General features: G+C 39.8%; 1 protein-coding gene across 4 annotated transcripts in view; it reads left to right on the top strand.

Moving 5' to 3' along the window:
• The window catches only part of SMARCC1 (SWI/SNF related, matrix associated, actin dependent regulator of chromatin subfamily c member 1), a 177755-nt gene that overhangs the window by 16404 nt on the left and 137839 nt on the right, over window positions 1-23512 (top strand). For all 4 annotated transcript variants that reach the window (XM_043587288.1, XM_043587289.1, XM_043587290.1 and 1 more), the window contains exons 3-5: window positions 11377-11462; window positions 20861-20942; window positions 22052-22144. In XM_043587288.1, the coding sequence (XP_043443223.1) occupies window positions 11377-11462; window positions 20861-20942; window positions 22052-22144 (261 nt within the window). The remainder of the gene's footprint in view (window positions 1-11376; window positions 11463-20860; window positions 20943-22051; window positions 22145-23512) is intronic.

The following is a 23512-nucleotide window of genomic DNA, read 5'->3' as shown; positions in this document are numbered from 1 at the left end:
AATATAGTGATAAAGACAGGTTAGAGCCAGTTTTGTAATCTGCTTTTTAAAAAATAGATTATAAGGGTCTATGTTTAAAAACAACAAAGCTCTAAGACTTGGAGGACTACTATAGGGTCAAATCAGAGTCTAAAGTAATGGAAGATTTTCTTTTGTTTAAAGATTTACTTATTTTTGAGAGAGAGAGCACAAGTGAGGAAGGGGCGGGGGCGGGGGGACAGAAGATCTAAGTGGGCTCTGCGGTGACAGCAGCAAGCTTGATGTGCGGCTTGAACTCACGAGCCATGAGATCATGACCTGAACCAAAGTCGGATGCTCAACCAACTGAGCCACACAGGTGCCCCAAGTAGCAGAAGATTTTGAATATGTTCATGAGATGTTCAAAATTTTCAACTTACCATTACTCTTAAAAAAATTAATGATTTCATTTGCAACTATAACCTGACTACACCCTGCCATTCCATTAACTTCGGAGTGGAGAGACTACTGTTGGGAACATGGAACTAGAAAGAAATCGTAAGTGTTTTATATGTATTGGAAGTTAGTTCTTTAAGTTTGTAGCTTAGACCTCTGTCTGATGAAAGTGGAATATAAGTAACTATTTAAGTGAAATGATGTGGGATATTTACTTTGTGGAGCAATCAATGATTTACTTTAATTTTGCTTTTCTTTATATGGATCACCATGTTTGTATGCATCTCTAAAGAGAATCGTGTAGTCTTGGTGGTCTTTGAATTTTATAGGAATAGAATCATAAGTATTCCTCTGTGTTGTGAGCCTTGGAGGAAGTATTTGTAAACATGAAAAAACAAGTTGAGCCAAACATGAGGGAGATAGTCCAATTGAGCTGTTCAACCGTGTACCTGTAGATAGTACAATTTACTGTAGATAAAAGGATAAGTCTGAAACTAGTCCATTCTCTTCTCACCCTTGTAATTCACCTGCAAGGGCAGTGAGCCACTGGTCTGGCATGACTGGTCAGAGCTCAGTGGACTGCAGAGTATGGGCTTTTATAGCCAGGATCTGTATGCCAGGCTGAGGACATGCTGGGCCAGGTGTTGACCACAGCTCCAGAAAACTATAGGACCAGTGTTAATGGCAGGCCTATAGTCCCATCCATACCGTGTGGATACACAAGTAGAAACCTTAGTTTAGTGGCATTGTATTTCTGATTTGTCTGGGTGATGCTTTGTTTATTTTTTACCTGTTTTTTTTCCCCCTTTGACTTTTTTTTCCCTTTTCTCTCTTTTCCCATAATGTTTATCTCTCTAGCTTTACTGAGGTGTATGTCTCATTGATGTATTATAAATGGCACATATTTAAAATAATGATGAGTTCAGGGTAATGAACATTTCCATCACCCCCAAAAGTTTCTTTGGAAGCCATCATCCACCCAGTCCTCTGGCAACCAGTGACACTACAGATTCATATACAGCTTCATCAAAAAACATGTTTTTAAAGATCTTTTTTATTTATTTATTTTTTTTTTTAAATTTTTTTTTTCAACGTTTATTTATTTTTGGGACAGAGAGATACAGAGCATGAATGGGCGAGGGGCAGAGAGAGAGGGAGACACAGAATCGGAAGCAGGCTCCAGGCTCTGAGCCATCAGCCCAGAGCCCGACGCGGGGCTCAAACTCACGGACCGCGAGATCGTGACCTGGCTGAAGTCGGACGCTTAACCGACTGCGCCACCCAGGCGCCCCAAGATCTTTTTTTTTTAATGTTTATTTTTGAGAGAGCACACACATGAGTGGGGGAAGGGCGGAGAGATAGGAAGACAGAGAATCCCAGGCAGGCTCTGTGCTGTCAGCGCAGAGCCTGATGCTCGGCTCAAACCGTGAGACTGTGACCTGATCTGAAATCGAGTCTGACGTTTAACCGACTGAGCCACTAAGGCACCCCAGATTCAGGAAATTTATATAAGTAGAATCACATAATACACTTTTTTTGCCTCGGTTCTTTTACTCATCATAATGGATTTTGGGATGGGCGTTATCTGTGTTCTACGTATTATTTTTCCCTTTTTTTTTTTTTGAGAGAAGATCGTGTGAGTGGGGGAGGGGGAGAGAGAGAATCCCAAGTAGGCTCCGTGCTGTCCGTGCAGAGCCCAGTGTGGGTCTCAGTCTCACAGCCTGCAGAATCATGACCGGAGTTGAAATCAGGAGTCAGATGCTTAACTGACTCAGCCACCCAGGTGCTCCAAATCGCAGTTCATTTATCCCTTTACCCTCTTTAATGGACATTTGGGTTTCCAGCATTGTAAGTAAAGCTGCCGTCATTGTTAATGTTCACATCTTTTTGTGGACATGTTTTCATTTCTCCTAGGTAAATAATCTAGGAGTAGAACATTTGGGTCATAGAATTGATAGCGTTCAACTTCTGAAGTAACTGCCATACTGTTTTCTCAAGTGGTTGTATCATTTTACATACCACCTGGCAGTGCATGAGAGTTCCAGTTCCTTTGTATTCTTGTCAACAGTGGGTATGATTAATCTTCATAATTAAAAAAAAATTTTTTTTAGTGTTTATTCATTTTTGAGACACGGTGAGAGAGTGCGAGCAGGGGAGGGGCAGAGAGAGAGGGAGACACGGGAACTGAAGCAGGCTCTGGGTTCTTAGCTGTCAGCACAGAGCCCGATGCGGGGCTTGTACCCACGAACCGTGAGATTATGACCTGAGCTGCAGTCAGATGCTTAACTGACTGAGCCACCCAGGCACCCCTTTCTCAATTTTTAAACAAATCTTAACTCCAGTGTAGTTAACATGCAGTGTTATATTAGTTTCAGGTGTACAATATACTGATCCAACAATTCTATACATTACTCAGTGCTCATCATTATAAATGTACTCTTAATCCCCATCGCCTGTTTCACCCATCCCCCCCCCCCCCACCTCTCTAGTAACCATCAGTTCTCTGTAGTTAAGAGTCTGTTTCTTGGTTTGTCTCTCTTTCTCCCTCCCTCCCTTTTTTTTCTTCTTTGTTTTGTTACTTAAATTCTACTTATGAGTGAAATCATATATTTGTTTTTCTCTAGCTTATTTTACTTAGCATAATAGTCTCTATCTCTATCCATGTCATTGCAAATGGCAACATTCTTTGTTCATCTTTTGATGGACACTTGGGCTGCTTCCATAGTGTTTGGCTTTTGTAGGTAATGCTGCAGTAAACATAGGGGTGCATACATCCTTTCAGTGTTTTTGTCTTCTTTGGGTAAATACCCAATAGTGGAATTACTGGATCATAGGGTAGTTCTCTTTTTTTTTTAAGTTTATTTATTTGAGAGAGCATGTGAGTGCAAGCCAGGGAGGGGCAGAGAGAAAGAGCGAGAATCCCAAGTAGGTTCCATGCTGTCAGTGCAGAGCCAGATGCTGGCTCAAATTTAGAAACCTTGAGATTATGACTTGAGTGGAAATCAAGAGTCGGGACACTTAACTGACTGAGCTACCCAGGTGCCCCAGGGTAGTTCTACTTTTAACTTTAAAAAAAAAAAAAAATTTATTTTTATTTAATTTTTAATTTTTTACAGAGAGTGAGGGGGAGAGGGGTAGAGAGGAAGGGAGAGAATCTTAAGCAGGCTCCATGCTCAGTATGGAGTTGGATCTCATGACCCTGAGATCATGACCTGAGCCAAAATCGAGTCAGATGCTTAACCAACTGCGCCACCCAGGCACCCCATCGTTTTTACCTTTTTAAGGAAGCTCTATACTATTTAACATAGTGGCTGCACCAGTTTGCATTCCCACCAACAGTGTGCATCCTCACCAACAATTGTTTCTTTCTCATTTTTTTAAAAAGGAGTTTTTCTTATGTGCCCCGTGTCAGAAATATTTATTGTAAATACCCTCTTGGTAGCTTATTTTTTTTTTCTCAGGATATTTTTGGGTGAACAGAGGTTCTTAGTTGTAATATAGAGCAGATATCAGTAAACTTTTTCTGTAAAAGGCCAAATGGTAAATAGTTTGATCTGTAAAAGGTCAGATAGTAAATATGTAGTCTTTGCTGCAGCTTCTCATCTTTGCTCTTGTGTGAACATAGCCACAGACAATGAGCATGGACTTTTCTCCAATAAAACTTCATTTACATAAACAAAAGCAGGCTGGATTTGGCCTGTGGGCCACAGTTTGCCAATCCCTGACATAGAGTAATTTATGAGATATTTTTTTTTATGATTAATGCTTTTTATGCACCTCCCCCTTTTTTTATTTGAGAGAGAGAGTAGGGGAGAAGTGTGCAGAGAGAGAGAGAGAGAGAGAGAGAGAGAGAGAGAATCCCAAGCAGGCTCCGTGCTTAGCATGGAGCCCAGGGCTTGATCTCCCAACCGTGCAATCATGACCTGAGTGAGCCAAAGTCAAGAGTGGGATACTCAACTGACTGAGCCACCTAAGTGCCCCTTTTTTAAAGAAATCTGTGCCTGCTCCAAAGTCATAAATATATTTGTGTTTTCTTTTAGAAGCTTTATTGTCTTACCTTTCACCTTTACAACTGTAATCCATCTAGAATTGTTCTCTGCATTATGTGAGGTAGGGGTCAGCATTCCTTTTTTTTTCTTTTAAACCTGTTCATCTCCAGCTGTGGCTCATATATTTTGGTGTGTGATGTTTTCACTATCATTTAGTTCTAAACTATTTTCTTTTTTTTTTTTTTTTTTTTTTTTTAATTTTTTAATGTGTAGGGGCACCTGGGTGGCTCAGTTGGTTAAGTGTGCGACTTTGGCTCAGGTCATGATCTCACGGTTCATGGGTTCGAGCCCCACATCGGGCTCTGTGCTGACAGCTCAGAGTCTGGAGCCTGTTTCAGATTCTGTGTCTCCCTCTCTCTCTGCCCCTCTCCCACTCGTGCTCTGTCTCCCTCTGTCTCAAAAATAAACAAACATTTAAAAAAAATTTAAATTGGGGCGCCTGGGTGGCGCAGTCGGTTAAGCGTCCGACTTCAGCCAGGTCACGATCTCGCAGTCCGTGAGTTCGAGCCCCGCGTCGAGCTCTGGGCTGATGGCTCAGAGCCTGGAGCCTGTTTCTGATTCTGTGTCTCCCTCTCTCTTTGCCCCTCCCCCGTTCATGCTGTGTCTCTCTCTGTCCCAAAAATAAATAAACGTTGAAAAAAAAAGTTAATTAATAAAAAAAAAAAAAAAAATTTTAATTTTTTAATGTGTATTTTTGAGAGAGAGCGCGTGCGTTACGTGGCCGCAAGCAGGGGAGGGGCAGAGAGAGAGGGAGACAAAGAATCCGAAGCAGGCTCCGGGCTCTGAGCTGCCAGCACAGAGCCCGATGGGGGCTCGAACTCACAAACCATGAGATCATGACCTGAGCTTAAGTTGGACACTTAACCGACTGACCCTCCCAGGCACCTCAGTTCTAAAGTATTTTCTAATTTGTTTTGATTTCTCCTTCAATCCTTGCATTATTGTTTCAAAAGATAATTGGAATGATTGTTTTTTTCTTATTAAAATTTCTAATTTGATTACATTAAGAACATGTAATGTTTTTTGTAACTTACTAAGATTATGGATGTTGAAAAATCTGTCAGTCCAGTTTTTTGTTTTTGTTTTTAGGTACTCTCTTTCCCTATGGTTGCTTTTAAGATGTCTTTGTCTATACTGTTATGCAGTTGTGTTATAGTGTTGAGGTGTAGGTTTTATTACATACTTTTAACATACCCCTCAAAATTGATATGCTTCTTGAAGCTAAGGGTTTAAGTCCTTAACAGTTTTAGGGAGCCTGGGTGTCTCCCTCTCTCTCTGCCCCTCCCTGTTCGTACTCTGCCTGTCTCTCTCAAAAATAAACATTAAAAAAAAAAAAAAGTCCTTCACAGTTTCTAAGAAATTTTAAACTTTACTCTTCTGTGTGTGGGTGTCTAGTCTATATAACCTGACAGGTGTGCTTTTACTTTCATTGAATGTTTATGTGCCAGAAGTTACATGTATTTATTTTTCAAATCTTTCTCTTTAGTGTTTTTAAAAAAATTTTTTTTAAAGTTTATTTAGTTTTGAGAGAGACAGAGCACGAGTGGGGGAAGGGCAGAGAGAGAGGGACACAGAATATGAAGAAGGCTCCAGGGGGCGCCTGGGTGGCTCAGTTGGTTAAGTGTCAGGCTTCGGTTCAGGTCATGATCTCTTGGTTTGTGAGTTTGAACCCTGCGTCAGGCTCTGTGCTGATAGCTCAGAGCCTGGAGCCTGCTTCAGATTCTGTGTCTCTCCATCTCTTGGCCCCTCCCCTGCTCATGCTCGGTGTCTCTCTGTCTCTCAATAATAAATAAACTTGAAAAAAAAGAAAAGAAAAAAAGAAGGTTCCAGGCTCCGAGCTGTCATCACAGAGCCTGATGTGGGGCTCAACCTCACGAACCGTGAGATCATGACTTGAGCCAAAGTTGGATGCTTAGCCAACTAAGCCACCCAGGCACCCCTCTTTAGTGTTTTTAATCATTCTATATATTCCAGTTACACAAATCCTATCATTTTGTTCTATTATCTGAAATATTAGCATTCTTTTTTGTTGTTGATGTAAAGGAAAAAAAAGTTTTTGTGTATTTGAATTTTGGAATGTCAGCACTTCCTTCAGTGGAATTTTACCTGGGAATCCTGTTGGTCTGGGCTGAGAATTTGCTCTTTAAAGCACTTCAGAGGACCTGCTAAATTTAGGCCCAATTCTTATGTTAATTTGGTGTGGACTTCCTAACTGAGTGGTTAGTTAAGTTCCAAACTCAAATTGTCTTGAGATGGAAGCTTGTTATCCTCTTTGAATTTTGGCTGGCAGATATTTTTTTCCAATGTATGCTTTCCCTACTGATGCAACATTTTGATAGCCCTGCTTCTCCACGTGTGTGGCGGATGATTGTTTTAGTTCTAATGTCCTCCCTTGCTTAGGTCTATTCCTGCACCATCATGTTGATGAATAGACCAGAACATGGCATTATGTATGTGTGTTCTCCCTACCCATGTATACATCCTCCTCCTCCTCTTTTTTCCAGTTGTTAGCACTACCTTGTCTTTAATAATTAAGCCAAAGAAATAAGGACACTGTGGCACAGATTTTAAGCACTTCTAAGTATCGCAGTTAAATTTATCTTTTCTCCATTTCATCAGCTCAGCAGAATTTTTGGTGGACTATAATTAGGCAGGATGAGACCACTTACATACATCCAGAATAAGATTAGATTAAATTTCCCAGTTAGTTAACCAGAGATGGAACAGCTTATCAAAAGCAGTGTAGTCACATAGCTGGGAATAGAAGCAACCTATTAGAGCTGTCCTTGACCCCCAGTCTCTGATTGGGGTGTGTAGCTGCTGAGATAACTTACACAAAGTAGCATCTCGCTGGCTCTGGAAAGCTCAAGTTTGGGTATCCTCTTGTCCTTTTATTCTTTAAGTTTTTCAGCACTAATCAAGAGGAATTTACAATGAACAATTCATGCTTCTCTTGTGTTTGAATAACATCCAGTGTCAGTGAGGGCAAGGCCTCTTCATTCAGGGTGACGGTGGTTGGGATGAGGGTTGAGTGAGGAAATACAGTTAGGGTCCAATAGGGGTGCCTGGGAATTCTCCTGTGTCTGCTTCCAGCTTTCCATCCCCTGACTCTGATCTGCTTTTTAACCCTGGTGATTTTGATACTGAGCTTATCATTAGAACCAGAATCCCAAATCCATTTCCATGCTAGCACTAGGAATCCTTGACGTGTGGTGAGTGTCCCTTTTTGGGGTTTTTTTGCCACACCTTTACAGATGTTTTCCTTTTTGTGCTTGTTACTGGAACTAGTGCCGTTGACAGGTTCCTGAGCTTCCCTCTTGCCCTTTATTCAGATGTTACTTCTGGAAAATTGGAAGTCTCAGTTTCTACTTCTTCAGTCATTACTTGTTCCTGTGGTGATTGATAGAAGTTACTGTGTCTGTTGTAAGCATGTATCTGATAATAATGTTCTGGTCTGATCGATATGTAGCACGACTATGAACTTTTAAATGATCATAGTACACTTGAACTGTTGAGAAAAGTTTTATGGAGTACCTACATTAGCAGGCACTTTGCTGAATACTGATGTTAAATATTTGAATAAGACACTGCTCCTGTCCTCAAGGACTTCATATTACAGATAAATCTACAGTCATTTCAGTATTCTGCTGTGAGTGGTTTGCATATGTACTGTAGTGATATGCATGTGTGGTTGGAAAGAGCATTTTAGTCTAGTCTCTAGGGGTTCAGGGAAGGCTTAGGAGAACTAATTTCATTCTACTCTTGAAGATACTTCCCAGCATATTATTCTCATTTAAGATGCCAAAACTACAAAATTGTAATAACTTGTGCATTTTCTCAGATAAATAACATGTTGTCAGTGGTAAGAATTGCACCTGGATGTATTTAAGAATATGTAATGCAACATTTGGGATGTACTGGGAATTAATTGTGTTGGGCAAGATATTAGGAATTCATGTATTTAAAAAGCAAAAGGATAACCAGAATGACTTGGAGGGCTTACTTGTTAGCTTAATTTGGAAGAGCTCATCTTAATGATTCTTCTTAATAGTTTTATTTATTAAAAAAATTTTTTTAATGTTTATTTTCGAGAGAGAGAGAGCACATGAATGAGGGAAGGACAGAGAGAGAGGGAGGGAGACAGAGAATCTGAAGTAGGCTCCACACTGTCAGTGCAAAGCCCGATGTGGGGATTGAACCCTTGGACTGTGAGATTATGACTTGAACTGATGTTGGACGCTCAATTGAATGAGACACCCAGGCACCCTGATAGTTTTTAAAGATGTTATTTAATTTTCACTACAGTGAAAATATTTTAATTGTTTTTTAAAACATTTTTCAACTGCCATAGCATTTTTTTTGCCATAGTATTTTATTTTTTTAATTTATTATTATTTTTTTAATGTTTATTTATTTTTGAGAGAGAGAGAAAGACACAGAGTGCAAGCAGGGAAGGGGCAGAGAGAGAATGGGAGACACAGAATCTGAAACAGACTCCAGGCTCTGAGCTGTCGACACAGACCTGATTTGGGGCTCAAACTCACAAACCATGAGATCATGACCTGAGCCGAGGTCAGACGCTTAACCTACTGAGCCACCCATGCTCCCCTTAATTATTTTTAAAAAATGTTTATTCATTTTGAGAGAGAGGGCATGAGCGAGTATGGGGTAGGAGAAGGGAGAGAGGGAGAGAGACATTCCCAAGCAGGCTCTGCAATGGCAGCTCAAAGCCCGATGAAGAGCTCAATCCCACGAACCATGAGATCATAATAACCTGAGCTGACACCAAGAATCAGATGCTCAACTGACTGAGCCAACCAGGCACCCCTAAAATATTTTAATTGCTTTTAAGTGTATAGCTCAGTGATGTTATTATTATATTCATATTGTAGTCCAACAGTTACTACCATCCATCTCCAGAACTTTGTCATTTTTCCAAATTGAAACTCTCTGGGGTGCCTGGGTGCCTCAGTTGGTTAAGTGTCTGACTACGGCTCAGGTCATGATCTCACGGTTTGTGGCTTTGAGCCCCACGTTGGGCTTTGCACTGACAGCTTGGAGCCTGCTTTGGATTCTTGGTCTCCCTCTGTCTTTGCCCCTCCTCTGCTTGCACGTGCACTCTCTCTCTCTCTCAAAACTAAATCAGTAAAATGAAGGAAAAAAAAGAGAAAGAAACTGTGTACTCATTAAATAGAAACTCCCAGGGGCACCTGGGCAGCTCAGTCGGTTAAGTGTCTGACTTCGGCTCAGGTCATGATCTCGCGGTTTGTGAGTTTGAGCCCCGCATCTGGCTCTGTACTGACAACTCAGAGCCTGAACCTGCTTCGGGTTCTGTGTCTCTGTCTGCCCCTCCCCTGCTCATGCTCTGTCTCTCTCTGTCTCTCAATAATAAATAAACGTTAAAAAAAAATTTAAAAAAATTGTAACTCCTCATTCCTCCCTCTCCCCAACCCCTAGCAAACGCCATTCTGTTTTTTTGTCTTCTTAATATTTGACATCATGCTGTTCTTTTTATTATATTATTTTGTAAGAATCATTTTCAAGGAAAAAATGCAGGGTGTATTTTTTTTATATTTTAATGTATCTTTTAAAAAAATTTACTTATTTTGAGAGAGAGCAAACAGGGGAAGAGCAGAGAGAGGGAGTGAGAGAATCCCAAGCAATCTCCGTGCTGTCAGCTCATAGCCCAATGCGAGGCTCACACACACAAACTGAAATCATGACCTGAGCCGAAATCAAGAGTTAGATTTTTTAAAATTAAAAAAAAATTTTTTTTAATGTTTTATTTATTCTTGAGAGAGAGACAGAGCACGAGTGGGGGAGGGGCAGAGTGAGAGAGGGACACAGAATCCAAAGCAGGCTCTAGGCTCTGAGCTGTCAGCACAGAGCCCGATGTGGGGCTCAAACTCACAAGCCATGAGATCATGACCTGAGCCGAAGTTGGACACTTAACTGACTAAGCCACCCAGGCACCCCTAGAGTTAGATTCTTAACAGGAGCCACCTAGGTAGGTCCCTTTGCATGGTGTATTTCTAATATTTTCATCTTACTAGCCTATTTGATGATCAGTTTATATGAAACTTTTACTTCCATAATATGGAAGTCATTCAGCATTTAAACTATTTGAGCTTTACTTTTATAATCCATAAAGTGCACCTCTCTGAAATTGTACAGATTTCAGCTATGGGTTTACATATAATTTATAGTTATACCATGTTTCAGTGGTCGTTAAAATATTATAGCAAGAGTTCAGTTATAATTTTTGTATAATTTAAAGTCAGGAATTGGGGAAAAAAGTCTAACATATACTAATATTTTCTTATTCTATAGTAAAATTGTTGTAAATTGTTACTAGAATTTTATAATTTTAAAAATCAGGTTTTAATTAATTTAATGAAGTGTATTTTGAGAGCGAAAGAGTGAACAGTGGAGAGGCAGAGAGAGAGGATCCTAAGCAAGGTCTATACTGTCAGCATAGAACTGATGCGGGGCTCAATCTCACAAACCATGAGATCATCATCTGAGCTGAAATTATTCAGGAGTTGGACGCTTAACCAACTGAGCCACCCAGGCACCCCAAAAAATCAGGTTTTACATTTACTAACGGAATTTGTAGTATATCACTATTCTGTCCATTACTGTTTCCTGCTGAAACATTTTGTCTGTTGTAAATCTTGTTTTTCAGTGACTTTGCTTAAAGAATAAAATGTTAGTTGAATTAAAAAAATTTTTAATCCACTTTTGGAAAAATTTCTTTATAAAACCTTATTTGGTTCCAGGAATTATTTAAGGAGGTTATTAAGTTTGCAGTTGTTGATATCTTTTGCATTTATAAAACTTTGAATTCAGACATACTCAGAGTAATCTTGTCAGAACTTTTATTTTTCTCATGTGTAACTTGTATCATTTTTAGGCAAAATGTTTCATGGATTTCAAAGCTGGAGGCACCTTGTGTCACATTCTTGGGGCTGCTTACAAGTATAAAAATGAACAGGGATGGTAAGTTTTTGTGTTACTTTGTATGTTTTGATGTGTTATTTAAGTTATTTAATGTTAAATCCTCTTCCTTCTTTGTGTGATGTTAGAGAATTCTATAAGCACATTATAATTTGCAAAGTGAAAGTTTTATCTGGTATTCGAATTTACTTTGTTCCTACATCCAGGAAAAATATCAGACAACTGTTGCACTTGTTAGGTAAGTTATTTCTCATGTATGGTTGTATCTATATAATAGATGAATGTGCACTGTTAGCAAATTTGAAGGTAGGCTCATTTTGAAATGTATGAACATGTATTATGAACTTAAGTTGTGCCAAAAGATAGTTTTTTTATAATGTTTATGTATTTTTGAGAGACAGCTTGAGTAGGGGAGGGGAAGAGAGTGAGGGAGATGCAGAATCTGAAGCATGCTTTACGCTCTGAGCTGTTAGCACAGAACCCGATGTGAGGCTCGGACCCATGAGCTGTGAGGTCGTGACCTGAGCCGAAATCGGATGCCCAACCGACTGAGCCACCCAGGCACCCCCGAAAGATAGCAATGTTAACTGCTATGGTGAACACTTTGCTGGTGAACATTTCTTCAGAATGAGAGATGTGTAATGTGTGTCCTCAGGATAGGGATGAAAGGAAGCTGGCTCCGGAGCATGGTTACTAGGGCAGTGATGCAGCAAGGAGGGGAATTGCTGTTGCTTCTCCCTACATTCTTCTTTTTCCCTTTTCTCACACTGTCTCTCTGGTGCTTGCTTTCTTTTCTCTCTTGAACTCTGGGGTTTTTGCCATCTCTTTGTGGGAAGTTGAGCTGCTGAGACTAGTGAGTGTTTCAAGGTGATGGTTCTGAGTTCAGAGAGGGTAGGGAGTCCTTTCTCTGGCAGAGGGTAAGGGGATGCTGGAGTATATAGACTCGAAGTCATTTCGTGGTTTTAGTTGTGTTGTCTGTGCGCAGTTCAGTCTTAGCATCTTCCCAGGAGAATACTCCTGTAAAGTTAAGCCAATCCGGTGTTTTACGGCTGGGAAATGTAAATAAGTGTCCACATCAATAAGTAGTACAAGTTTACAAGTAAATTATTTACAATAATTTGTATATCTGCCAAACTTTTTATGTATAGGTGGGTGTTTAATACTGGTTAATTGATGAAACGAGCATGAGGGTGTTGTCATCGGAAGTAGCTTTCTGTTTTGCAGCTCTGCTTCTGGCTGTGGTACTGTAACTCTCACAGGGTGTTCCCGAGCTAGGACTGACAGCCTGTCTGACTGCTGTCATACATGGTCCGTTCCCTACTGTTTGCTCTAGATTCCTAGATGGAACTCTCTTCTTAATTTCTTGATCAGCTTGTGTCCCAAATCCTGACCTGGACTCGAAGAGGACAGGCCCACAGTGAAATGACTTCTCCTAAGTCACATGTTACAGAACTTGCTTTGTGTGTCAGTATAGTAGAATACTTTCATGTGGAAGGATTTGAGGTGGTTTAGAAGGATATGTAAAATAAAATGTCCTTAAATTAAAAGAAGGTCCAAAAAAGAAGGAAAGGATAAAATTAAGAGACTTTAAGAGGAGTGAGGAATAAGAATTTTCCCAAAACTTTTACTCAGATTGTACCAAAATCTTCCCCTTTGGGGCATAATTAGACACTTAACTGCAATGCACACCTTTCCCCACCTCCTGTGACTTACACACTTGCAGTGAATGGATCTCTTACACTCTGACAGTACATATTTTAGTAACCACCCACCCATTTGGAGTCTGAATGGCCTGTCAACTTGACAGTGCCTGAAGTTTCCTCACACACAGCATTAGCCCTGTGAACCTAGTTTGTGTCCTCTTGAACCTCACAGTCTGGCTCCAGAGTTTGCTCATTTCCTTCTTTCAGCCAAACACTCTGCCTCTTGTTTCTGTTTGGTTCTTTCTTGCTTCCTGCTGTCTTTTAGCTTTCAGTGATGTCTAGCTGGAGTATCATTTATGTGCTTGAGTAGAAACACCAGGTAATTATTAGCATCTCTGTGAATAGACCACACAGGTTAAGATTCCAGAGTGTTTGAGTTTGATCTTTCTGGGTGTCTGTTTTTGTTTGTTTGTTTGTTTGTTTGTTTGTTTGTTTGTTTGTTTATTGAGAGAGCAAATGCAAGCAGGGAGGGTTGGGGCTGGGGGGAGAATCTTAAGTAAGCTCCAAGGTAAGTGTGGAGCCTGATGCTGGGCTTGATGTCCTAAACCGTGAGATCACTATCTGTGTCGAAATCAAGAGTTAGACGTTTAACTGACTGAGCCACCCAGGTGTCCCAAAAGAGGTTATTGATTGAAAATGTTTTGTTTGTGTTTTGTTAGTTTTTTTTTTTTTACATGTTTATTTACTTTTTGAGAGAGAGAGAGAGAGAGAGAGAGAGACAGAAACAGAGCTTGAGCAGGGGAGGGGCAGAAATAGAGAGGGAGACACAGAATCTGAAGCAGGCTCCAGGCTCTGCACTATTAGCACAGAGCCTGATGCAGGGCTGGAACCCAGAACTGTGAGATCATGACCTGAGCTGAAGTTGGACGCTTAACCACCTGAGCCACCAGGTTCACCTGTTTTATTAGTTTTTTGTTTTTTTTTTTTAATCTATTTTGAGAGAGAGAAAGTGCATACAGGCGAGTTGGGGAGGGGCCGAGAGGGGGTGGGGGAGCATTGCAGAGCCTGACCCGGGGCTCAATCCCACAAACTGAGATCATGACCTGAGCCAAAATCAAGGGTCAGATGCTTAACCAGCTGAGCCACTCAGGTGTCCTGTGTTTTATTAGTTTTGCTTGGCAGTAGTGAACTAGGCTTAGCATAAAGTTAAGGCTCTGTCTTTAGAAGTGGCCTTTTTTCCCCCTATGACATGATTTGCTGCTGACCTTCATTTCTTGCAGACAAGCTCAGACCTACTTTTCTTTCTACCTTAAGACTTGGTTGTTCGGCTTTTATCTCCCCCACACCCTAAAGTCTCCTTTTGATTTTTGTTTTTCAGATATTACTACAAAAAGTTAGTCTCTGCTAGTGGCTTTTAAACTTCAGGAATCCCTTGGAGTACTTTTATTTTTTCCTTTTTTTTAAAAAGTATTTATTTTTGAGAGAGGAAGAGTGTAAGCATGAGAGGAGGAGGGGCGGGGGGTGGTGGGGACAGAGGATCTGAAGTGGGCTCTGCTCTGACAGCAGTGAGCCTGACTTGGTGCCTGTACCCATGAACTATGAGATCATGATATGAGCCAAAGTTGGACACTCAACTGACTCAGTCACCCAGTGCACCAGAGTACTTTTAATTAATTATTATCTTTTAAGGTTTATTTTTATCAAAGAGAGAGAGAGCATGTGTGTGAGAGAGGGAAAGAGAGACAGAGAAAGTGGGAGAGAGAGAATCCCGAGCAGGGGATTCTGATTGTCAGCACAGAGCCCCCTGCGGGGCTCGATCTCAGGAACCTTGAGATCATGACCTGTGCCGAAATCGAGAGTTGGATGCTTAACTCAGGCGCCCCCACTTGAAATATCTTTAAAAAATACAGATGACTGGGCTTCATGACATACATTATTAACTACTAAGTGTGGTGTGAAAACTGAGAATCTGCGTTTTCAAAAAGCACTCTCTGTGGTCCTCAGGCCTTATTTTGATAAATGTTGGTCAGTGAGATTGTCATTTTAGCACAAACATGGTTTAGATCTTTTGTGAAGAATTATCCATTTTTTAAAAATTTAAATCCAAGTTAGTTAACATATAGTGTAATAATGATTTCAGGAATAGAATTTAGTGATTCATCACTTACATGTAACACCCTGTGCTCATCCTTAATGCTTGTCCTTAATGCCCATCACCCATTTCGCCCATCCCCTCACCCAGGCATCCTGTCTTGCCTTTTAGAAGTTTGCTTCAGAAGCCCTTCACACCCCTCTCGCAGGAGTTAAACTCATTCTCCAGGATCCATTGTTGATTATTTTTATTCAGACTGGATTTTCTATATGTAGCTGAGAATGAGAAGAGAGCATCCCTGACTGTAGTCACAAGAGTCAGCAAAATGAGAGCAATACAGCTAATGAAGGCCCTTTAGACACAGTATGTAATGCTTCAGGTTGAAAGGCTGCTAGGAGACATTGCCCAGCAGATTGCCAGAGGAAAACAAAGCAGAAGACTCATTAATTATTAAATTCTCAGTGGACAGCTCATATTTACAGTCTAAGTGACCAAAGGTTTTATTTATTATTTATTTTTTTACATGACCAAAGGTTTTAAAAGCTAGAGAGAAACATGTTCATTTTTTGCCTTTTCTATAGGGCTGCATTAAGATTCAAAAAGTCTTTGTAGGGGGGTGCCTGGATGGCTGTCAGTAGACCACGCGACTTTTGGTGTCATGGTCATGGGTTCAAACCTCACGTTGAGCGTGGAGCCTGTTTAATTAAAAAAAACAAGCCCCAAAAGACTTTATAATTTTAGTTTTTTAATTTGTATTTCTCTTGTGGGTAAGTTTGAGCATCTAGATTTCTATATTGTAAAAAGTAAAACTTATTTAAATATTCTTGTTAATTTCAAAGTAAGATTAAATCTTTCAACTAAAGGTTATACCATATTTACCTGACTTCATTTCAGGTTTTTTTTTTTAGTTAAAAAAAATTTTTTAAATATTTATTTGAGAGAGGGAGAGAGCGAGCAAGCGAGCGAGCATGAGCTAGGGAGAGGGGCACAGAGACAGAGAGAAGACCCTAAATAAGCTCCACACTTAGCATGGAGCCTGATGCGGGGCTTGATCTTCCAACCATGAGATCATGATCTGAGACAAAATCAAGAGTCGGATGCCTAACTGACTAAGCCACCCAGGTGCCCCAGATACCTCTTTTGCTTACATAGCATGCTGCTGAATCACGAAAGCTTTCATCTGTCATGTTATTAAATCATTGTCTGGCAAACCATTTTAGTTATTTATTGTAGAAAATATTATTTATTGTGGGAAATATAAACTATATGTAAAAGCAGAGAGAATAATACAGTGAATTGTCATTTACTTTCATCTCCTTTATATAATTTCATCTAGATATACTAGTAATCTCTGCCCAACGTGGGGCTTGAACTCATGACCCCAAGATCAAGAGTCACATGCTTTACTGACTAAGCCAGCCAGGTGCCCTTATTAAAAAGCATGGGGGTGGGGGGCGCCTGGGTGGCTTGGTCGGTTAAGCGTCCGACTTCGGCTCAGGTCATGATCTCATGGGCCAGTGAGTTCGAGCCCTGCGTCAGCACAGAGCCTGGAGCCTGTTTCAGATTCTGTGTCTCCCTCTCTCTGACCCTCCCCCATTCATGCTCTGTCTCTCTCTGTCTCAAAAATAAATAAACGTTAAAAAAAAAAAAAAGCATGGCGGGGGGGGGGGCCGCCTGGGTGGCTCAGTCGGTTAAGCATCCGACTTCGGCTCAGGTCACGATCTCACGGTCCGTGAGTTCGAGCCCCGCGTTGGGCTCTGTGCTGACAGCTCAGAGCCTGGAGCCTGTTTCAGATTCTGTGTCTCCCTCTCTCTGACCCTCCCCCGTTCATGCTCTGTCTCTCTCTGTCTCAAAAATAAATAAATATTAAAAAAAAAATTTTTTTTTAAAGCATAGGATTGGTTTGTTTTTTTATTTTTTTTAATGTTTATTTATTTTTGAGAGAGAGACAGAGTGCAAGTGGGGGGAGTGGCAGAGAGAGAGGGAGACACAGGATCGGAAACAGGCTCCAGACTCCCAAGCTGTCAGCACAGAGTCCAATATGGGGCTCAAACTCATGAACTAGGAGATAATGACCTGAGCCGAAGTTGGACGCTTAACCGACTGAGCCACCCAGGCACCCAAACGTAGGACTTTTTTGAAGAGCATAATAATAATGTACTGTTATCAACTAAGAAAATTATCAATAATTTATCAGTGTTATAGGGGCACCTGGGTGGCTAAGTCAGTTAAACATCCGACTCTTGGTTTTGGCTCAGGTCATGATCTCGTGGTTTGTGAGTTCAAGCCCTGCATTCGGCTTCATGCTGACAGTATGGAGCCTGCTTGAAATTGTCTCTCTCCCTCTCTCTCTGCCCCTCCCCTGCTTGCTCTTTCTGTCTCTCTATCAAAATAAATAAGCTTAAAAAAAATTTTCAGTGTTATTAAATACCCCCTTAGTGTTCAAGTTTCCCTGATTATCTCATGGATGGTATTCAAACAAGAGTCATATATGGCATTTGGTTGATATGACTAAGTCTCTTTAAGAAAATTAATAGTTTTCCATTTGCTCTTATCCTTCCAAGTTTTTTTTTTGTTTGTTTGTTTTTTTACAGAAACAAATTTTCTTTTTTTTTTTTTTTTAAATTTTTTTTTTTTTTTCAACGTTTATTTTTGGGACAGAGAGAGACAGAGCATGAACGGGGGAGGGGCAGAGAGAGAGGGAGACACAGAATCGGAAACAGGCTCCAGGCTCTGAGCCATCAGCCCAGAGCCTGACGCAGGGCTCGAACTCACGGACCGCGAGATCGTGACCTGGCTGAAGTCGGACGCTCAACCGACTGCGCCACCCAGGCGCCCCCAGAAACAAATTTTCTTATAGAATGTTCTGTGTTCTAGATTTTGCTGATATGTCCCTAGTTTATTATTTACCATAGTCTTTCTAAATTTCTAGAAATGTGGTAGTTAGAAGCTTAGTCTGATTTTGTTTTGTTTTGTTTTGTTTTTGGCAACAGTACTTCATAGACACTGTGGTGTTCCTTTCTCTGGAGACATATAATATCTTGTTTCTGCTTTAATAGACAGAAGCTGATGTACAGTGCCTAGAAGAATCATGCTGTCATTACAATGTTATTAAGTGGTAGTGTTCATATTTTGAAAAAAAAAAAAATAGAAAAGAGATATTGTAGGGGTGCCTGAATGGCTCAGTCGGTTAAGTGTCTGACTTCGGCTCAGGTCATGATCTCGTGGTTCACAAGTTCGAGCCCTGTGTGGGACTCTGTGTTGACAGCTCAGAGCCTGGAGCCTGGTTCAGATTCTTTGTCTCCCCTTTTCTCTGCCCCCTCCCCCACTCATTCTCTCCCTCTCCCTCTCTCTCTCTCTCTCTCTCTCTGTCTCTAAGATAAAACACTTAAAAATTTTTTTTAAAGGTAGATATTATAATGTATAGATACAGCTCCTTATTTTAGTAATTTTTTGTAAGGCTGTTATTCTCTCATTCCTTCTTCACTTATTAGCTGGAATACTGAGAAATTTAACTCACCAATAATCAGAAACCTAGAATAAATTCTTGATTCTATTACCAGATGCATTTAGCTTTTCATCTTCATTTGCAGGTAAATCCAGGCAACCCTATTTTAATTTGTTTAACGGCTACTTTCAAACTATTTCTCAGATTTCTAGGAGAGATAATTTCCTTTAGCCTCATTTATTTTTTAAATTTTTCTGTTTTTTAGCATTTATTTTTTGAGAGGCAGAGATCAAGCATGAGCAGGGGGCGGGGGGGTACAGAGAGAGAGGGTGTCAGAGATTCCAAAGCAGGCTCCAGTCTCTGAGCTGTCTGCACAGAGCCCGACGCGGGGCTTGAACTAACGACTCATGAGATCATGACCTGAGCCGAAGTCGGACACTTAACCTACTGAGCCACCCAGGTGCATCAGCCTCATTTATTTATTTAGTAAGGAAGCAGTTTATGAATAATGGGTAAAGGGTTAAGTAAGCCACTCTGAAGTGAGACATTTTTAGACATAGTTCTTTTGTTATCAGAAGCCTATTTGTGACCCCTTCTTTAGAAAGGGGAGACACTCACATGTCTCTCCTTTTGTTTTGCTGAAAGAACCCCTGTCTGCTCTAATAGGGTTGTCCTAGTTAGTCGTGTGTTTTTCTTTTGTTCTGCCAGTTAATGGAAATTGCTTGGAAGAGGTTAGGGAAGGAGAATACTAAACAACCCCAAAAATGGAGTTTAAGAAAAAGTTCTGTGTACCAAGGTTAAATCAAGATATAGTTACTTGGGACAAAGGTCCCTCTTACATGTACATGCCATTTTTGAAGCTGCAACTACTTCTATTCTGAATTACCTGTTTCTGGGCTTTAGTGGACACTTTGCTTAATTTCCGAATTGGAATTCTTCAGGAAACATTTCAGTCTTGTCCTAGCACACTAATGAAAAAGTCATAATAAATATTAGACCTTGGTCATAATAAAAATTTCCTGAATGGTTTGCTTTATAAAGCCACACATTCTGTTAGCCACTAAGGATACATAGGACAATTTTCAAAAACCTGGTCTTTGCTCTGAAGGCATCAAATGAGATGTCTTACAAACAAGATGATTCTGTTGTGGGCCCGTAACAGCAGTGTGCACAGGATATATTAGGAACATGACAGAAGACAGGAATAACTTCATAGGGAAAATGGCTTGTGATAGGCCCTGGAGGTGATAGTATCAGGTCCATGGAGTAGGTAGTGACATCCAAGAAAGGCTGCAGAGTGGGGAAAAATGGTTGGAAGTGTGGGGAGCATTTCCAGGATAAAACAGGATGATATGAGAGAGCATGAGCTCTAGACGCAGATTGCCTAATCCTAGCTAGCACATGGTAGTAATGATTTAAGAATGTTATAACCGTAGTTTAACATTGATTAATCACTTAGAGACTAAGCATAAATACTGCCTCAAGCCCTTAGCATGTATACCTAATTTAACCTTCACAAAAACCTTATGGGCCATTGTTACTCATGAAGAAATTGATCCTTGGATTAGTAAATCACTGCAGACTACATAAATAAAAATGGGGTCAGGATTAGAACCCAAAGCAATTTGACTCCACAGTGCACACGCTCTCAATCACTGAGCAAAATTAAAGTTAGTGTTGAATAAAAAATAGGGAAAAAGAAACATTCAGATTTGTAAAAATTGAATCATGTGGAAGTGACTGAGAATAGGCAGACAATAGCAGAATGTTATGCTTGGGTACTTACATAAAAAGACATCAAGAAAAGAGAAAAGGTAAATAGATGAATTTTACCACATTTAGGGCAATAGTAGGCTCAAAGAGAGCACAGACACTGTTGAATTTGAACAAATGACTTTGAAGCACATATAAAGTAGATAAACTTTCCTTACACTTAAAGAATGGTATAGTAGTTCACTGTCTTTAGATCTGTGGGTTCCTATTCTTTATGATGTAAAATATTTTAGATTTAAGGGTAATGGGATACTTCATGGAATTAGTACTTCATTTTGACTGGAGTGGATCTTAATGTCACAACATTTAATATTTTGTGATGTTGACCTTGCTTTCTTACACTACTGAGAAAATACCCTCATATGGTTTTAGAGTGCTATTTTAATTTCTGAATCTTTGCAAATTCGTTTTTGTTGAGTGCTAAAACTAAGTTTTCACTTTTGTTTAAGGTAGAGAACAAATTAATGATTTTCTTCTCTTTTAGGCGTAGGTTTGATCTACAGAATCCATCTCGAATGGATCGTAACGTTGAAATGTTTATGAATATTGAAAAAACACTGGTGCAGGTAACTCAGGAAGTTAAATTATTAAAATTTTTTTCCTTTAATATACTTTCAGTTCTGTGATTGGCTTTATTGGATTGCCAAAAGATCAAAGGAAGAAAAAATTTCTGAAATCTATTGTTCCATTATTTTTATGGGTTTTGGGGGCTTAGAGCTATAAAATATGACTAAAACTTGTCATTTATAGAATATTGATCCTAAACTTCTGACAAAAGAATCTATGGTATTTTCTTTATTTCAACTAATCCATTATTTGAATCTCTTTCATATCTAACATAAACACTCTCAATCTACTGGTCACTCATTTATACAGCCCTTTTCTTTGGATATGTTTCATGGTTGCGCCATTAATATAGATCTTATTTCCCCAAGTAGATATAACATGGAAGAGAGAACACTTAATTTTCTTCTTTTCTTTCCTAATATTTTTATTGATTGGTAGTTTTTAATGATCACTGAACTGAATTAGCCTTCCTGGGGAAAAGCAGCTGGCAAGAATTCGCTAGGTATTATCAGAAACTTAATGCCTGAAACTTGTCTCACAGATGAAATAACTGTTTTTTGGTTAGTACGTTGATTTTTGGTGATGATTTGAGGAGTTAAAATGCATGTTGTAATCACTGCTATTTGTAAGGTTAGAAATGGGAAAAAGAGCTATAATCTACAGCCTTTGTTTTTTAAGTAACTTACACAATGAGCCAAAATGGACATCTCCCCCTGAGCCCTACCCCCCCCAGTTAAAGGTGTAGGTGGAAACTCTACATTAGATTTGGGCTGTTAACGTCAGTTCAGGTGAGATTGGCTATAGGAGTACCAATATGTCAGTGTGGTACCTTAATGAAAAATATGATGAATTTCTCTAGGTTGTGATTCCCAACATTTTTTGTCTGGGTGTACTTAGCTGCAGAGAAAGGATCTGGGGATACCATTAAGTGGCCTGCTGAACACTTAGCTTTTATATTGAGATGAGACTTCTGCAGTCTGTTAAAAAACATCTTCCTATTTTAAGCACTGTGGCTTTGAATGTCAATTTTTGCCATTAGGGAATTCATGAGTAATGTGATATCATTTCAAAACCAAGAGAATTGCAAAATCTCTTTTTTCTTCCTCAGAGCAATTGTCTGACCAGACCCAGCATCTACCTCATTCCAGACATTGATCTGAAGTTGGCTAACAAATTGAAAGATATCATCAAACGACATCAGGTAATAGACATGATCACTTCAGAAAAGTGTGTAGTAGTAAGCTTCTTATAAATCTCAATTATAACGTCTTTTAGTTTCTGTATATTTCTGCTTTAAATGAGTTATCTCTTTTTGGTTCTTACAGTACCAAGTTTTTTTCTCTTCCACTCACTTCTAATTCTTAGCCTAGACTAGCATTTTCCTATTTAACATTATTGAGGTACAGTTGACACATAACATTGTGGAAGTTTAAGATGTACCATGTGGTGATTTGATGCACATGTATATCCAAGATTAGCATTTAATAGTTATTGGTATGGAGTTATTATAGTCTTATTGTGAAATGTGCTTATGTAATTTAAAGAGACTGTGGTCTGAATCACAAACAGTAGGAGTTGATGACACAGTTGTTGGTAGGGTATCAAATATTGTTTCCAGTAAACCTGTCTTCCCTCATTGCCTGCCCCTTTGATATGTGTTGTATTTGTATATGCGAACTGGAAAATTCTGTTTTCCTCATAAGCTTACTTTGTTTTGATTCACACGTACCAGTGCTATCTTTGGACATCTTTCTCTCCCTCCTTGAGCCTCATGTTAGGTTGAGACCTAGGGTATTTACTGCATGTAGGTTTGTGACTACACATGGCTGAACTGTAAGCAAACCCTTACCATGGTAAACTAGCTGAGGACAACCAGATGCTGTTTCCAAAACAACATTTGAGTGACAAAGTGTTACTAATCCTTAGGGTTAGTTGAGAAGCCTCCTGAAATAATCTTTCTTCTTTCTGCTACAAGAAAGATTGCCAGTGGAATTATGTTTCAGTAATTAGTAAAATATCTTCTGAGTTCCTAAAGCAAGGATGTCTTTTTAAAAAATTTTTAAGCATTTTTAAGGCTCTTGGTTCATATTGTCTATTCCAGTTTTTCTAATATTTATTTTTGAGAGAGAGAGAGAGAGAGAGAGAGAGAGACCATGAGTAGGGGAGGAGCAGAGAGAGAGGGAGACAGAGAATCCAAAGGAGGCTCCAGGCTCTGAGCTGTCAGCACAGAGCCCGATGGGAGGCTTGAACTCACAAGCTGTGAGATCATGACCTGACCTAAAGTCAGACGCTTAACTGACTGAGCCACCCAGGTGCCCCTGAAGTAAGGATTTCTAATATTGCTTACATTTGGAGATTTACTATGGTCCTTATATATACTGACCCTACTGTCTCAAGTCTGGTTGCTCTTCTCACTTAACATTAGGATTTGGAACAAGTCACTTAATCTTCATTTCTCTTCTGGACTATTCATTGGAGTGGCTGTCAAATGTAGTTTATTTAAAAGTTTTATTTATTATTGAGAGAAAGCAACACGCGAGTGAGCAGGGGAGTAGCAGAGAGAGAGAGG

This window comes from Prionailurus bengalensis, chromosome A2, assembly GCF_016509475.1.
Source record: "Prionailurus bengalensis isolate Pbe53 chromosome A2, Fcat_Pben_1.1_paternal_pri, whole genome shotgun sequence".
Classification (NCBI taxonomy): domain Eukaryota; kingdom Metazoa; phylum Chordata; class Mammalia; order Carnivora; family Felidae; genus Prionailurus; species Prionailurus bengalensis.
The sequence above is the reverse complement of the archived record's forward strand: the minus strand, read 5'-3'. Positions and strand labels throughout refer to the sequence as shown.